Genomic DNA, 18,431 nt, shown 5'->3' on the forward strand with positions numbered 1-18,431 from the left:
AGGGAATTATGGTAGGGGAAAAGGGCCAATGTCAAAAAGGTTAAATATTGTATAATTCCTTTCATAAAATCACAAAATTCTTTAAGTGACAAAATCAGAGAAATGAAGGACAGTTGCCAGGAGTCAGTCACAAGAGGGGAGGCGTGGTAAGCAGCGGTGACTTATAAACAGATAACACGAGGATCTTCATGGTGATGGAAATATTCTGTATCTTGCCAGTAGCAATGTCAACATACTGGTGTGCTAAGTTTTGTAAGATGGTACTTGTGGGAGAAATTGGGTAAAGGATATAGGAAATCTCTTTATATATTTCTTAAAACTGCCCGTGAATCTACAATTATCTCAAAAAGTTGTAAAACCCCAAAGTCCTTTTGTCAGCCAAGATGTATTTAATCATGTTTCAATAGGACTAAACAGCAGCAGTTCCGACACTTGGACTGTTTTTATCTCTTCTCTTTGCAGAGCTGTGGAAAGTGTGTATTCCCTTTAAGCCATCATTCTACAAAGGCTACCTCTCCACTTGACAACAAGCCCTATTTAAAGGCAGGGCAGTAGTTTTTTGTTTTTAAAAACCCTTATCCTGAACAATAATGTAGTTCATTTTTTAATTCCCCTCACTTAACACAGTCTCCAGCATGTAAATAGATATTTTACAAATCTTTAATAAATGTTGATGTGTAATATGATTTTCATGCTAGCAATCAGTGGCTTTTAAAGGAAAAGAGAACTGTAAAGACTTGACCTCAACTCCCAGAAACATTATAGATAATGAACAGGGCCAAAAGGCTTTCCCTTTGAGGCCCCAAATATTTACTATACTTGGATTTTCTTTGTTCTCAGCCCCTAGTAGGAAAGAGTGTACCCCTTAAGTGTAACAATAAACATTAAAAATGTTAGAATTTGCAATAAAACCAAACATAAGGAAAATGAGATGGCAGGAATAAGAAGTTATTGGATGATGCTAAAAAACAAAACCAAACATTTAAATACATGCCCAGTTTTTCTTTAAAAGTCAACTCATCTTTTTACCAAAAGTACAGAACACTATTAAAAAACATGTAATGAAACTAAAGTCAGACCTATTTGTTGCTTTTCTCATTAAGATAAAATCCTAAAGTGGAAAAGACCAATATGACCATATAGTCTTAAGGGTGTGTGGCTCCGTGTGGACTGTTTATTGGGTAGTGACTGATTCTGGGATGCCTGAATGTCCCGACTCCACTTTAGTGGCACAAGGACAAATGGAAGTGCCTGTGGTTTCCCGCATAGCCAGAGTACGAGGATGGCCAAGGGGAACCCACTCTACAGGGTGTGCCAAGAGTCGACATAGTAACAACAGATATCCAGAAGTATTCAGCATGAGTAGGAGAGACGATGTGTGCATGTGCATGTGCGTCTGTGAAAAGAGGTGGCCAACACAAAGAGAATATTTTGTAAATATTTTGTAAAGTTTGGTAACAAATATTTTGTAAATCAAGACATGTTTAGCTACAACTTCTTGTTTTCCCTACATACGGTGAATTTCAGGGCATCCTGTGCCGTCTGCTCCATTCTGCTCCACCTTACTCACCTCTTCATCTGGTAACTTCAAATAAAATAAGCAAAACACTTAAGATATTCATATCTATGTTTCAAAATTTTAAAATAAAACTTTGTGATTTTATGTTGAATTGTAAATGGAAGAATGTACACATAAACATGATAAGATTACAATCCTTTCAAAATACCAAGCATAGCCTTTCCTTCATCTTCCAATTCAAACCGAAGAGTCTGAAGTTCCTGTTCCATTTCTACCCGGAAGCCCTCCATTGACTCTCTATGTGCCTCTTTTAATGATTGGAGCTCAGCAGAATGTTTCTGCTGTAAATGATTTTCAAGAGCCTAGAAGAAGAGAAAAAAGTTGAAATTATTATGCTAGAATATAGGAAGGAAAATGTAAAACTAAACAGAAAACAGTTAAGACTTTCTTCTGGGACAATGTTAAAAAATATACAAAATAATTGGTAAAATTCAGTAATTGTTTAAAAAGTGCAAAGTATACATAATTCATTTGCAAGAAAACTAGACAGAATCCTCTCTGGGAACCAACTGGGAGCACTACCACCCTAACTTTGTAGCCTGTGGAACCTGGATGTGGTAGATCTAAGAACCAGACTCAAAATATATCTGACATAATTGGGGAACTGCAGGCCATCAAACTCAACTTCAACCAGAACCAGATAATTCAGATCTCATTAAAGATAATCTTGCTGTTCTCGCCTTAAAGTTCATCATCTGGAAGAGAACTGTCTTGAGCTTAGTATGCTTCCACAGAGCATCCTCAGTGATTCCCAGATCTGCCTACGTGCTGTGGAAGGCATCTTTTTGAAATACACTCTGAGAACTGGAAAGCTATGATAAATATTTGGAGAGGTTCATGGCCACAAAGAAGTGTGCATGATGTTCTCCTGGTCAATGGGAACATTATAGGATACTGATTTGGAACTTCTGTTGGAATCTGGCTGAATACTGTTTTAAGGTTATTGCAGTAAGATGATCACACGCCAGGAGATTGTATTTCACCCAATGAACTATTTTCCAATGAACTATCTTCTCAAATAAGGAATCAGGAGATAAGAAGATTCCTCTATTTGGGTCACAGATAAGGCTGTGGACAACATTGGTCTTCAACACCATCATTAGTTTGGCTTGTGAAACTTAGTAAATGTAGAATATAAATGTCTTAATACAATAACTAAGAAAAATGCCAGGAAGGCTATGTTAACCAGTGTGATGAAAATGTGTCAAATGGTCTATAAAACCAGTGTATGGTGCCCCATGATCGCATTAATGTACACAGCTATGATTTAATAATAAAAATAAAATAAAATACAAAAAAAGAAAAAGAAAAAAATGAGTATGGCCATTTCAGTACAATAAGTAAATCATCATGAAACTAGTTTGATTCAATATATTTTGCCTGAACTAGAAATGTGGACCCTATACCTAAGGCAGTTTTCAAATGGAATCATTCTCTGAAGCTGCTAAGGATGTAAACTACCTAAAATTGATGAATAATTCTCCTGTATGCACAAACTTAGACTTGGGACAAGAGCAGCAGGAAGGTTATCACTGAGAAAAGATCTCTTTCTCATTAGAAAAGAGTAACAAACTTTATGGGGGCAAGACATGATTGCAAGAGGGACTTTACCTAACAATTGCAATCAGTGTAACCTGGCTTATTGTACCCTCAATGAATCCCCAACAATAAAAAAAAAAAAATAAAGGAGTAACAAGGTCTCTTATAACTCCAGCCTACTTGGGAGGCTGAGGCAAGAGAATCACTTAAGCCCAAGGGTCTAAGGTTGCTGTGATGTCATGGCACTCTACAGAGGGTGACATAGTAAGACTCTGTCTCAAAAAATAAATAGCCAGAGAGAAAAGACAATATGTGGCTACAACTAAGGCAAGATACAAAGACCAGGGGGGTGGGGGGAGGGTAAAAACCTCAAGGCATTTCAAAAGATGAAGCTGTGGAAGGAAGGGTTTTTTTTTGTTTGTTTGTTTGTTTTTTGAGACAGAGTATCCTTATGTATCCCTCACAGCTCAGAGCAACCTCAAACTCTTATGCTTAAGGGATTCTCTTGCCTTGGCCTCCCAAGTAGCTGGGACTACAGGCACCAGCCACAATACCCAGCTATTTTTTGGTTGTTGTTGCAGTTGTCACTGTTGTTTAGCAGGCCTAGGCTGGGTTCGAACCTACCAGCCTCGGTATATGTGGCCAGCGCCCTACCCACTGAGCTATGGGCATTGAAGCCCTCCCCTCCTTTTTTTTTAAACTATAATTTATAACATGCCATGATTCTAAGAAAAATACCATATTGTAACCAAGGCTGTATCTTTAATCCCTACTCTAAAATGTTGTTTTTAAAAATTATTCGGCTACTTATGCTCACTGTTTAGTGTTTTATTTCTGAAAAATAAAGCATGGGCTTTTTTAAAGTACAGGTAAAATAAAGGACTCTTACTTTAGACAATGTCACTTTGGTAGATGGCTACCTAATGACAGGCAGTAAAATTATGGTTCTGATTTCTTTTGAAAAAAATGATTATAAAGTTTGGTAAAAGACTTGAGCACAAAATAAAAATACTGATATGAATACTCATATGTTACTCCAATTTATAAATGTCATTTAGCAATGCAATCGCATCTAATATATATATATATATATATATTTTTTTTTTTTTTTAAACAGAGTCTGTCACTTTGTTTCCCTTGGGTAGAGTGCTGTGGCATCATCATAGCTCACAGCAACCTCATGCCTCAGCTTCCCAAGTAGCTGGGACTACAGGCACTCGACACAACACCTAGCTAATTTTTCTATTTTTAGTAGAGATGGGGTCTCACTCTTACTCAGGCTGGTCTCAAACTCCTGAGCTCAAGCAATCCACCCATCTCGACCTCCCAGAGTGCTCAGATTATATGTGTAAGCCATCACCCTGGCCAGGCCCAATTTTTAACCAAAAAAGTTTCGTTGACCTTCTAGATAAGATCAATAGAATACAACTTCCTGTATGGGGAAGTTAATTTTTGAAAAAAGAATATACCTTTTTTGTTTTACTCATTTCTTTATACCATACCCTTTCTTACAATAGTGCCTGAACTCAAGTAAAGGACAAAAAACAATCTATCTCTGTAATCACTATATATGGTGAAAATTGTCAGTAAAAGTTATTTTTCTATCAAGTCTTTATCTTAATTATAATATGGTCCTTGAAAGAAACTGAAAAATACAGTGTTAAGAAATAAAGTAAACCAAAATGAAGCATACTATGTCAAACTAATTTGAATACAGAGTAATGAATATGCAAAAATCCTGGCATATCATTAATTCAATAATATATCTATTTGATTTAAATGTCTTCTGAGTTGTTGGTTTGACTACTTTTCATACAGCTGTTAGGGTTGTATACAAAAGATTTACACTGTTTTTTGTTTTTTTTTTTTTTTTGCAGCTTTTGGCCAGGGCTGGGTTTGAACCCACCACCTCCGGCACATGGGGCCGGCGCCCTACTCCTTTGAGCTACAGGCTTCACCCGAATTACACTGTTTTAAAATGTCTCCAATTCCATTTCATCATGAATTTTGTACATAGAAAACAAACAATGTGAGGGTAAAAAATTGGGATAAAAATATTTTATTTTTTTTGTGATCCAGAGTTAAAGAGAAGGGCGGCGCCTGTGGCTCAGTGAGTAGGGCGCCGGTCCCATATGCCGGAGGTGGCGGGTTCAAACTCAGCTCCGGCCAAAAACCACAAAAAAAAAAAAAAAAGAAGAAAAAAAAAAAGACAGAGTTAAAGAGAAAAATTTAAAATTCAATGAAAGAATACGATATGCACAAAATAGCACTAAAGGATTAGAATGGTTACAGCTCTGGAGAACCATGCTAAAAGATCTAGCTGAATTTATTTCATCACTGTTAACTGCATAAGAAGCTGCATGGTACATCATCATAAACTTGGCAGGAAATAAATGTTAGCTCTAGTCTCATTTGTCTGCTACAGTGTATAATTAGCATATATGTTTAATCACTATGACTCATCAGGAAGACACATCCTAGAAAACATATTTAAATAAAACAATGCATAATTTTGAGGAGCAAGAAATGAATTCTTAAGAATTTGAAGGCTAGTGATTATTAAGCTGTTGGATTATAATGGAGCATATGTCACATTGAACTTACTCTTTGTTCCTTTTCCTTCTCTTCTTCCATAGTTTGAAATGCAAGGACATGTGCCTCTTTTAAGGATTTGTGTCTTTGTTGATGTTGTTCTTCCAATTCTTCAAGCTCTTGTGTAAGCCGCTGCCGTTCCTGTGTAAACTGGGCTTGCAGTTGCTGTAGTGAAGTCTGAGACTGGGAAAGCTGAATCTCCAGATTCTGTTTTAACAAGGAAATCTACACCACAGAATAGTCCACAATGAAGAATAAATACAAGAGATATTTTATAAACTATCAACTGAAAGGGAAAATGTATTTCGAAGATACTAACTTTAGTCAAATAATTGCCCCACTGTAAAGCAATTGCAACCACATTTAGAAATACGATGAATACCTATGTTGCACTACAATAAAAATTCATAATGTGATATAAAAACATAAGACAACTAATGTATTTATACATTATGGTCACTTTGAGCAAATAATAAGGAAAGTTACTGATTATTATTAAGAATTAGTAACTCAGAGCTCAGACCGTGAGCTCTGAGTTAAAATTCTAGCTTTGCCACTTGTCAGTATCAACACCTCACCAGGCTGTGCTAAGAATTAGTTGTGTTACTACATAAAATTCACTTAGGACAGTCTCTGGCAGGTAGCATGCATTCCATAAATGTTAGCTAAGAGTATTTGAGAATGAAAATCCTATTCTTTAAAAAGATTTGTCAGTTTAGAATCCTTATGTAAAATAATTTCTGAACTCAAATGACTTGAAAGCTTTCAAGTTTTTAAAAAATCACAAACATCCTAGTTAGTCCTTATAATATCAGGTGCTTTTTTTGTTACTATGGAAAACTAATTTGTTATTCCCTACTATGTATCATTTCTGGATGTTTTAAAGTATTTAAGATTTTTGTAAGAATAAAAATATAAAACACATATGTATGTGTATATTACATATGTTCATATATGTATTTGATGAAACCATTTAATCTGATCTATTTCTAGTCTCACATACAAGAATCATAACTTGAGACTGTACCACGCAACCATATTCTAACAGAAATCTAAATCTAAGAGAAACTTGGAACCAGATTAAAAACCCATAAAATGTGTTCTATAAGCAACTTAAGACATCTCTGTGTGTTTATATGCCAGTAAAACCATTTCTGAGGACAAAAACACCAACAAAAGAGGAAATTTTAAAGTGAGCTTTGTAAAGGGGAAAAGGCTTTCTTCTGATTGATGGAAGGCAGGTAAAGGTTGCTTCATGTATCTTACAAAGGTATCTGGGGAAGAAAAAGAAAGGGTGGGGAATCATTGGAGATACAAAACAAGAAAGGGGGAAAGAACCATCCACTAGAAAACAAGAAAGGCCAGATACAAGCAGCTGCTATCCCATTTTTACAGCAGCAGTAAACAGTTACAGACTGTAGTGAGCTTAGGGTGAGAATGAGCTGTCCATCAGGGCTTTGCACAAAGCTATAAGGTGTGAAGATTAGCACATCCCTTCATGGCAATAGTCACACGTTGGTGAGAAATCATACAAATGACATTGCTATCAATCTGTTTCAATGTATTCCCAAACAAGTGGCTTTACCCATTCAAAGTTTATGAATTTTGTTGATTAACTTCTATGCAAACCTAAGGTTACAGGTTTGAAGCCAACGTGGAAACTGCAAGACTCTCACTCCAGGTACTACAACCCACTGAACCTCTAAATGGAGCAGCACCCATGATTTACAGACCGAAAATAAACCCTGTAAATATGAAAAGTGCATGAGAAATTAGAATGTCACAGCCACAGCTAAGGCCATACTTGTGAAGTAAGATTAAATTATACCAAGTGACTTCTTACCATTTTATGCAAGGAAAATCAAGATGAAATAAATAAATATTAAGGATAGCCCAAAAGGAAAAATAAATTATTAAAGGATAACAGGCAACAAAAATATGTGTTTGTGAAATTGATAGATCCATTCTCTTCCCAGCCAGCTGGTATTTGAAATAGAGAAAGCAGTGTGGACAGTGCCTAAACTGCAGCTGGTCAGTGCTGACTCTGGGGCACGGGAGCGAGGAGAGGACGGTCGGCTGAGAGGGAACCACACACACACAAAAGAAATAGAGAAAGCACCTACCAACTCTCTTATCAGGTCCAGCCCTAATCCCAGCCTCAGCTTGGAGCTAGGCCTTATATGTCTCTTGTGATAATTTGCTAGAATGTATATGGGAAAACTGAGAAAAGTGTGTTAATGTAGAATAATGATTGATATTCTCAGACCTATTACTTGACGCCTAACTAGGGACGAAAATCTATCCAGCATTCTGCTAAGTTGCTGTCCGTCCTGGAACAAATGTGTGTCCACTCAAAAAGCAGCTATGTTTTTCTGCTTTGCACAAAGTCACCATGTAGGCTAGCACTGGCCCTGGATCCGCCCTCTAACTGTTCACTTAGAAAGTGGTCATTTCACAATGGTGTGTTTTGTTTTTTGCACACCAACTTCAGAAGTTCACTACATCAGTAGGTTTCCCATGTGTTAATTGGAGTAAAATTTGACTTATAGTTACGAATACAACATTTAAAATGAAGGACCACAGTTATATAATAGTTACAACACTTAAAATCTGTGCAGTTTTAAATTTCTCCAGCTTAAATAAAATATATTTAACTATTTTACATTATAATATACTTTACCTTGGAAGAACTCTGAAATAGTACTTTTCATCTTAAGATACATGATTAATCTTTGTATCTACACTCAAGAAAACAATATAAACTATATGCAGAAAGCTATATCATGCATTTTACTGTTCAAATATATGCACATGTTCTATATTATTAACTTTGAAAGCACACCAAAATAACATTAAGGCTATCTAAAATCTCCAGATTCATGCTCAAGACAGTAACGTAAATTAACACAGAGAGCCATATCATGCAATGCAGCATCAAAACTTATTTTGTTCTTTTTGTAAATAAATTTGTAGAATTGCAATAAATAATCAGCCTTTATTCAGCTTGAAAATTACACAGTACTTTAAAAGGCAAATAATGAGTAAAGCAATGTAAAATGAACCAATGTTTTATATCTATTATTTAAACATCTGAGTTTAATATACTTTATGGAAATACATAATAATTAGTAAAATTAGTAAATATTAGTAAAAACTACATTAGTTCCAAAAAAAAGAGAACCAAAGATGGACTTTGCATTAAAAAGTTGGGTAACCTGGATCAGTACTTTTGTTACAGAATCATACAACTATTAATAGAATATAGTATTGAATAAGTGAATAATAGTTGCTTTGGATTTTATACTATATTCAAATTACGTAGTATGTGGAATTAATTTTTGTACTTTACAGTTTAAAACTTTTTAATGTTTATTTTGTTATTCTTAAATAAACCAAGGAGAATTCTTATTTCGGGAAAAAAACGAAAGTTTATTTTTTAAATTCTTACCTTACCAATTTATTTACAAGTTATATAATATATTCTACCGATTAATAGGTACCAGATATTTTACAAACAATTTTAAAGGCCAAACTGTACTGGTGGTAATTGCTGCCTTCAAAATACTGCTGTCTTTTTGAAAATAAAGTTTTGCTGCCTTTTTAGTAATAAAGTATTGAAAATAAAGTTTTATTAAAATGTTGCCAAAAATAAAAAAGTAAAATTAAAAATATGTGAATATTTTTTTTTCTTGAAGAAAGAAAAGCTTTATCTCCTTCTATAAAGCAATTTCACAAGGTGGCGCTGTGGAAGTCTTCCCTAAACCATCAATTCTGAGGCACTGGGTATGACAGGATGTCAATGAGACACATCATTACGTATGTATATGTACATCGTACCTACAACCTTTAGTTTTAGATGTGATGTTGGTGTTATTTTTCCCAGTAGATATCAATCTTGTTTAGATAAATGAAAGAATACAAAAAGTATCCAAATAATTTGTCCTCAAAATAAAGCATGTTTTGAGATAATCTGTGGTTTTCAAACTTGGCTGTGAATAAGAATCATCTTATAGACTCTGTTTTTTGTTTTGTTTTTAAGAGACAGGGTCTCACTCCATTGCCTAGGCTGATTTCGAACTCTGGGCCTCATGCCATCCTCTCCCACCTCGGTCCCCCAAAGTGCTGGGAATATAGACATGAACTACCAGGCCAGGCCTGGCCTCTGCAGACTTTAATAAAGACAGTTGCCTAGGCCCTGATCCCCTGGTATTCTCATTTAGTAAATCTGGAATTGGGTCCAGGATGCCCAACATATTTTTACTTCTAGTACCCAAAATAAAAAGTATTCACTGGAGAAATTTAAAAACATTGGGGTATGTTCATTAAAAAGAAAAGTCTCTCATTCCCTTTCCTTGCCAAATCCCTAAGGCTAACCAGTGTTAACACTTTGGTATGTGTCTCTGCAGACTGTAATACTATAGGTCTCTCTTAACATAATCGATTAATTCTTTTACTTTTTAAGCTATATCATCTGTAAATAGTTGGATAAAATTTTCATCAAACGTAGATTATATATCTGCCACGATCTGACAAAAATACTGACCACACAAAAGTTACAGAGGTCATAGGGCACACCTTAGAAGATCAGTGCCTAATGTCCATAGTCATTGAACCGGAGACCTCTGGGGGAGGTTGGGGACAGATGCTTTATCTGTATCACACAGAGAAACAAACACCACTTCAAATGCGAAACTGTGAGGCCTCCTAACCTGCAGGTGTTGATAGGGTGCTAGTCACACATCAACTCAAAGTAGCAATAAGTATTCCAAGGGATTTATTTAATAATGTTTAATAACTTTCCCATTCGGGAGGCCAGTTAATTTGTGTTTTTGTAGTTTTTTCCCCCTTCAAAGTGGTATTCATTGGGTATACCTGATTATAAATAAGCCCCTTTCTTTTCATGACTACATAGACCTCCCATGGCAGGCACTGTCCTCGCTTCTCCAACGGCCCTTTCTCCCTTCCTTTCTTTCCAGTGAGTTTGTTCAGGGACTGAATGGAAATCCTCAGCAGGTAGGCCCCTTTCTTAGCACCAACAGATTATGTATGACTGGGACAAGACAGGCACAGTAATCTAATTCTAAGGTATTAATATTAAGCCCAATAATTTCAAGTATATAAAGCAACATTAAAAACTGCTAACCCAGCTTTGGCAGAGGACAGCAAGAATAATCTACTAATATGTCGACCACTTGTGTAAAATATTTGAAGGCACTGAAATATTTTCATTATCTGATTTTTCCTCCTTCTTAACCACTAATTTGCTATTACTGAAGAGTCAAAAAAAGTAAATTTAAGCTTATGAAATTAAGAATTGTGAATTTTGAATTGTGCAGAAGTTTCTGGTACTTTTTCTAAAAAGACGTATTATCTGAGTTTATTAAGAATTTTAACTGTTTCTTAGTGTCCTTAAGGTATTTGCAGAATATGTCCCCAGCTCTCCTGGCACTCTTAACTAAAGATAATTAGAAAGCATCTGTAAAGGAGAGATGAAGACAAGGTGTACAGAGAAGAATTTTGCTAAGCCTTAAGCGCTTATGTGAAGGTGAGGGTAAACACAACTGCAGAGGTGATGGGTAGGTACTGACCATGCTGAGCACAGCACTTTAACAAGGTCACACCGTTGTGGGTGATGACAGTGAAAAGGTGATCTTCAAGGACTAGGATGCTAAAAAAGAGAATTAATTAAATGGGGCCTTTGTTGTTGTGTTTACCAACCCTTTTCACTTTTTTTTATACGAGATGAATCAAGGCGTTCCTATTCCAGTTATTAACACTTAATTTCAATAAGGTTTTTTTTTTTTAAATACCTTTTTAAAAAAGGGGTAGATTGCTTGAGCTCATGAGTTCAAGACTAACCTAAGCAAAAGTGAGACTCATATTAAAAGTGAGTTTCTACTAAAAATAGAAAAAGTGAGGCAAGAGGATCGCTTGACCCCAAGAGTTGGAGGTTGCTGCAAGCTATGATGCCATCGCACTCTACCCAGGGCAACAGCTTGAGACTCTGTCGCAAAAAAACAAAAAACCTTTCCATTTATAACTGTTAAGGAAAAAGTGACCATGTTATCACAAATATACTAAAGTACAATTTAATTGACTTTGAGAATATGTAATATCATATCTTATGTAGTATTCGGGGTTCTTGTTTCTACCCCAATTAGCACATTTGTAAAAATAATTGGGATTGATACAGTTATCATGCCAAAATTCTTACTATATTCTATGTGACTGCTAAAAAGAATTTTTTCATTTTTTTGAGACAGAGTCTCACTTTGTTGCCCCCCCCACCCCACCCCCAAGTAGAGTGCTGTGGTTCACAGCAACCTCAAACTCTTGGACTCAAGCGATTCTCTTGCCTCAGCCTCCCGAGTAGCTGGGACTACAGGCACCCACCATAACGCCTGGCTATTTTTAGAGATGAAGTCTTGCTCTAGCTCAGGCTGGTCTCAAACTCGTGAACTCAGGCGATCAGCCTGCCTCAGCATCCCAAGAGTGTTGGGATTACAGGCATGAGCCACCATGCCCAGCCTAAAAAGAATTTTTAAATGTAGCCTTTTTTTACCAACACTGTTATAAATATTTTTGTAGCTTATTTTTAAATAGATTTTTCAAATGCTGCTAATTGTATTTGTATACCTTTCTTTTTAGTTGAAAGAAAAGCTGACTAGATGAGGCAGGAACAATTTTTCTTTCCTTAGGTAGTAGAATAAAATTAGGAGTATGTGAGGAAATAGCTTCACTCTGTTAAGGATCAGAATTCCACAGGACATCTCTAGACTAAAAGCTCTGATCTCTAGGGGTTGGGAGCTGGCAAATTACAGTTTGTTTTTGTAAATTAAGTTTTATTACAACACCTACAGTCACACCTATTCGTTTACATATTGTCTACAAGGATTTTCCCACTACAGCAGCATAGCGGAGTATTTGCCTTAGAAAGTGCACAGCCCACAAAGCCAAAAGTATTTATTGTCCGGCCCTTTCCAGAAAAAGTTATCCTAGGTTATCAAGGAGAATATTCAAAGATGTTCAATTCTGTTACCTTATTTTAAAAGGCAAGCTGAACATGGGTTTGGTGTGAAAATAAATTTCATTTTATCTCTTCGTATATAAAGAACGAATTTTAAGTGAGTGGTAAAAGGAATATTATTTTGAAGCTTAGTTTCTGCGTACTTGAGTGTACATTAGTAAAAAATAATAGCTTTGCCAATTCTTAGGAAAGGGATTTCCTCCATTTTGCTTTTCATCTGTTAATATAACAATCATAACATTAAAAGATAAAATATTCTAAATCTCATGAAACTTAACAATCTGATACTTTTATTTATTTATTTTTTATTGTTGGGGATTCATTGAGGGTAAAAGAACCAGGTTACACTGCTTGGATTTGTGAGGTAAAGCCCCTCTTATAATTGTGTCCCACCCACAAGAAGTGTGTCACACACCAGGACAATCTGATACTTTTAAATAAAGAAGTCTATTGATACTACTTTTTCAGAAACAAATTAGTTTAATAAAAAAATATATTTTTACATTTATTTCCATTTTTATGATAGTCAACTAGTTAGCAGTTTTTCAAAAATATTACTACATCTTTCAAAATATGCATAAAAATACTAAATTTTATATTTAAGATATAAAATCTTGATTGGCTTATTAGATAAATGCTTATTAAATGATGCGTAGATGTATGCACACACACAAGTGAAGAGCTGAAAATTAGAAGCTGTTACTACCCATAAACAATACACCTTGCTGAATGCCAAACTGTATTTTTTATATAAGTTAAAGCTTTAAAGCACAGATGTTATTTATGCAAAATGAAAACCGCATCATGCCCTTATGTACAAATTGTAAGTGCCGCTCACTTACATTGTTGATAGATTTATGCAAAGCTTCACCGAGAGAGTGCCGCTATGAAGAAAAGATCACAGGAATAAAGGGAAACATTCAGAAATCAATTAAGTGAAAGAAAGAGGGATAAGAAGGGAGAGTAAAACACAGAATATTAATTATAAGGTGTTCAAGAGAAAAATAGTTGAAAACAGTTCTGTGAAAGAATGAAACAGAAAGAAATTTAAAACACACAGTCTAACTTGTGGTCCCTTAAAACAAGGTCTAATATGTTTGTGGGCTGCCAGACTTACCTATGCAAAATACCAAAGCCTAGAACATATAAATCACACTTCATTTGAAAACAGAATGGTACTGAAGAACCGAGGAGACATTCTGTTCTAAATTCTCCCCAGAAAACTACATTGTAACTTTTCAAAGTGTTACACCCAGTTTGCTCTAGGCTTATGGAAGATTTCTCTTAGATGAACAAGCAGGTAAGAACCACAACACTAACCTGAGTGCAGAAATAAATATGAGATAATTATGGAAAATGGGAAGATTCAATAATAACTTGGTTTATACTGGGAAAAAGGAAGAAGTGATGACTTCATAGCTTTTTAAATCCCATTTTCTAAGATATATTTGACAAAATTATTAAAGATGTACAATCATTGTTCAAAAGTTAACTGAAATTTTAAGTGATAAACCATTGGAAAAATCTATTCCCTCCTTCCCCCTAATATGGGAGAACATAAAACTGCAATTTCATTTTCTTTGTTTTTTTTTTGAGTCAGAGTTTCATTATGTCGCCCTCGGTAGAGAGCTGTGGTATCACAGCTAACAGCAACCTCCAACTCTTGAGTGCAAGCGATTCTCTTGCCTCAGCCTCCCAAGTAGCTGGGACTACAGGTGCCTGCCACAATGCCTGGCTATTGTTTTTACTTTTTTTTTTTCCCAGTTTTTGGTCAGGGCTGGGTTTGAACCCACCACCTCTGGTATATGGGGCCAGCGCCCTACTCCTTTGAGCCACAGGCACCGCCCCCGGCTATTGTTTTTGTTGTTGTTGTTGTTGTTGTTGTTGTATGGCAGGCCAGGGCCAGGTTTAAACCCACCAGCCCTGGGTGTATGTGGCCGGTGCCTTAGCCCCTGAGCTGCAGGTGCGAGTCTGCAATTTCATTTTCAATTACCTCACTTTTTATCTCCCCAAAATACAAAATAGTACATTTAATTTATGTTATTAATTTAAATAGAAAAGTTACTTTAAAATGGTTTTTATTCTAGACACTAATCACATTTTCAGACAGAACATAATTACCTTTTAGGTTTTTTTGCATAATGTGATTATGCCTCGGAGTGGCATGAATCAAAGAATTTTTATTTGGAAAACAGTCTTTTACTAATAACTCTAACATATTTCAGGATACAGTTTGCTAAAGTAGAAAAAACAGGTGAGATAAAAAGATTACCTTTTCTGATTATTGTAAGAATTCTAGAAAAAAATGATTTTCTTCTTTTTTTTTTTTTTTGTAGAGACAGAGTCTCACTTTATGGCCCTCAGTAGAGTGCCATGGCATCACACAGCTCACAGCATCCTCCAACTCCTGGGCTTACGCGATTCTCTTGCCTCAGCCTCCCCGAGTAGCTGGGACTACAGGAGCCCACCACAACGCCCAGGAAAAAATGATTTTCAATTAACTATTTTATAACTACCTAATCTAAACTTTCTCATACTTTTATAGTTAGTTACACTAATTTTATTTTTTACTTTTTTCTTCATACTCACCATATTCTTTATATAATAAGATACTTAATTTCTTCAGACTTCACAAAACTTAAGAAACTCCAAGAAATTTTTAGTTGTAGTATTTTTATATCTTTGCATTTCTTGGAACTGATGTCCTAGTACGAGAAACGTACATGAAATGTATGCCACTTACTTCTGAGGTAGATTTTGCTTTTCACTCCTGAAGCTATCATCAGACAAAAATACGTTATTTTAAGACTCCTGAATTAATTGATAATTTTAACAACATGCCAAATCAGAGCTTAGGCTTTCCCCTCTAGATTTTAGCCTTTATATGTCAGGTGTAGAGGGTGGCCATAAAGTTCACATGCAATGTGGTCTCATATGTCTCTCTCTCTGTTCATACATAGTTGCAGACCATGGAAATACCTAAAGCATAAGGTATGATCCCTTCTAACTACATAGTACACAGCAGAAAAAAAGAAAAAAAGTATGGTCCCTAAGCTGTGACCTCAGGTGAGCTTACATCACAGACGTAGCTGTGGCTGGAGGGAATACCATTATTGGTTAATACTCATTCGAGAGCACTAGTACATTCCAGAAAATATCATAAGTACAGAGTGAGATGCAGGGTTGAGTAAGACAGTAAAATATACAAAAAATTAAAAAAAAAATTTTAAAGTGAATGCTAAATATTATGATTTTTTAAAAATTTGCTGTGATGGATAAGGACTGGAGGTTTACTGTATTGATAGTAAGGAAAGATCTTGAGAAAGAAGGAACATTTGAACTGGGGCCAGTGCAGAAGCCAGACAGGGGATGACTTTCGGGAAGAATGTACCAGACAAACAGATGAGCTTGCACAAAGGCCCTGAGGTAGAAGAGAGCTGAGAGGGAGTAGCGTGGGTGCAAAGTGCTAGTGAGGGGTCAGCAGCCTGAAGTGAGATGGGAAATGTCTGCAGGGGCCTTGACTTAAGGTCCTGTAGGAAAATGAAGGAGTGAGTCAGAAGAGCCTGGATTTAAGGGGTATTCTGACAGAATTTTACGCAGGAGAATGGCAGGATCTGAATCACGTTATACATGTAAAACATCACTTTATGGCTGAGTGTGGTGGCTCATGTCTGTACGCCTAGCATTTTGAGAGGCTGAGATGGAAGGATCACTTGAGGCTAGAAGTTCAAGATCAGCCTGAGCAACATAGTGAGACCCTGTCTCTACAAAAAAAAATTTAAAAATTAGCTGGGCATGCTGGCATGTGTCTGTAGTCCCAGCTTCTGGAGAGGCTGAGGCAGGAGTATGGCTTGAGCCCAGAAATCTGAGGTTGCAATGAGCTATGATCCACATGCACTCTAGCCCAGGTGACATAGCAAGACTCTGTCTCAAAAAAAAGAAAGAAAATGAAAGACTGCTTTGAGAGCTGTGAGAAAAGTGAAATTAGAGAAGATAAGCAGGAGAGAGACTATTGTAACAGTGGCTTGGAGTAGAGTTTACTAGGGAAGATGAAAGTGGGGAGAAGTGGGATATGTTTTGGAGGTGGAATAATTAGGATTAACAGATTACACAAGAAGTAAAGGAAAAAAGAGATCATGGACTAAGCTTTTGTTCTGAGCAACAAGCAGTGCCAAGAAGTGAAGATGTGGTTTGGAGACTTGGGTGGAAATCAACACTTCTGAGTCAGACATGCTGAGTTAGTGGTGCTGATTAGCCATCCAACTGGATTTGGGCTTGGGCAAAGAGGTTATGCCTAGAGGTTTAACTTTGGAAGTAAATGACCACAAAACTGGTTGAGATCCCCAAGAGTTGTGGACTGAATTTTGCTGATTTCTCCCACCCCGGATCTGATGGTGTTAGGAAACAGGCCTTTGGTAAAGATTAGTTCGTGAGGGCACAGCCCCCATGAATGGGACTAGTGCCCTCAATGGGATCCCAGAGAGCAACTCCAGCCCTTCCACTGGGTAAGGACACAGTAGGACGACAGCTGTCTGTGACCAATCTGCTGCCACCTCGATCTTGGACATCCCAGTATCCAGAAACTGTGAGAAGTAAATTTCTGTTATTTATAAGCACACTAGACTATCGTGTTCTGTCACTGCAGCCCAAGCTACAACAGGAAATGAGTATGAAGTGAGGATGCTGCTGTAGCATGTATCTAAAAATGTGGAAGCCGCATGGAGCTAGTTAATAAAGAAGCTGGAAGAGTTTTGAGATGCATGCTAGAAAAAGGTTATGTTGGCACAAACTGATCTTTAAAGGTAATTCTGGTAAGAGCTCAGAAAGAAGAGCACAGGTGTAGAGAAAGCCTCAATCTTCTTAGAGTGGCAGACCCCAACCCCTGAGCCAGGAACTGGTACCCATCCATGGCCTGTTAGGAAGTGGCCCTGAGCCACACACAGGAGGTGAGCAGCTGGTGAGCAAGGGCAGCTTCATCTGTATTCACAGCTGCTCCCTATCGCTCACATCACCACCTGAGCTCTGCTTCCTGTCAGATCAGCAGCAACGTTAGCTCCTCACAGGAGCAGGAACGCTGCTGTAAACTGTGAGTGGGAGAGATGCCTGGTGATATGAGCTGGGGCTGAGGCAATGACGTTAGCTCTGGAGTGTGGCTGCAAATAGATTATTGTTAGCAGAGAGGTCTGACTGCACAGAGACCATAATAAATCAATTGCTTATAAACTCAGATCATAATCATCCCCTCTACTATCCATGGAAAAATTGTGTTCCATGAAACCAAACCCTGGTGCCAAAAATATTGGGGACCACTCTCTTAGAGAACACCAGAGTAATCCTTAACAGAACATTGGTAGAAATATAGGTGGTAAAGGCCATTGTGATAAGATGATAAGGTCTCAGATGGAAATGAGGAACATGTAATTAGAATCTGGAAGAAAGGTCATCCTTGCTATAAAGTGGCAAACAACTTGGCTGAATTACGTTTGTGTACTATCTTTATGGAAGGTAGAGCTTATAAGCAATAAAACTGGATATTCAGCTGAAGTGACTGTTAGGCAAAGTGTTCAAGGTGTGACTTGGCTCCAAATGCTTAGAGCAAAATGCAAAAGGATATAAATGACTTACAGACCGAAATTATAAGCAAAAAGGACCTAGAACTTAAATATCTGAAAAATTCTTCGTCGATCCATAGTC

General features: G+C 36.7%; 1 protein-coding gene across 11 annotated transcripts in view; it reads right to left on the reverse strand.

Moving 5' to 3' along the window:
- FAM184A (family with sequence similarity 184 member A) overlaps nt 1-18,431 on the reverse strand; it is a 128,003-nt gene that overhangs the window by 24,730 nt on the left and 84,842 nt on the right. For 7 of the 11 annotated variants that reach the window (XR_008380161.1, XM_053591450.1, XM_053591445.1 and 4 more), the window contains exons 10-12: nt 13,580-13,621; nt 5,723-5,935; nt 1,728-1,881 (exon numbers count right to left, since the gene is read on the reverse strand). Coding sequence is in view for 10 of the 11 variants with exons in the window: in XM_053591450.1 (XP_053447425.1) it covers nt 1,728-1,881; nt 5,723-5,935; nt 13,580-13,621 (409 nt within the window). In the remaining variant the exon portion in view is untranslated. The remainder of the gene's footprint in view (nt 1-1,727; nt 1,882-5,722; nt 5,936-13,579; nt 13,622-18,431) is intronic. The other 4 variants (XM_053591441.1, XM_053591448.1, XM_053591446.1 and 1 more) reach the window with 2 other exon arrangements.

Source organism: Nycticebus coucang, chromosome 5, assembly GCF_027406575.1.
Source record: "Nycticebus coucang isolate mNycCou1 chromosome 5, mNycCou1.pri, whole genome shotgun sequence".
In the NCBI taxonomy this organism is placed as follows: Eukaryota; Metazoa; Chordata; class Mammalia; order Primates; family Lorisidae; genus Nycticebus; species Nycticebus coucang.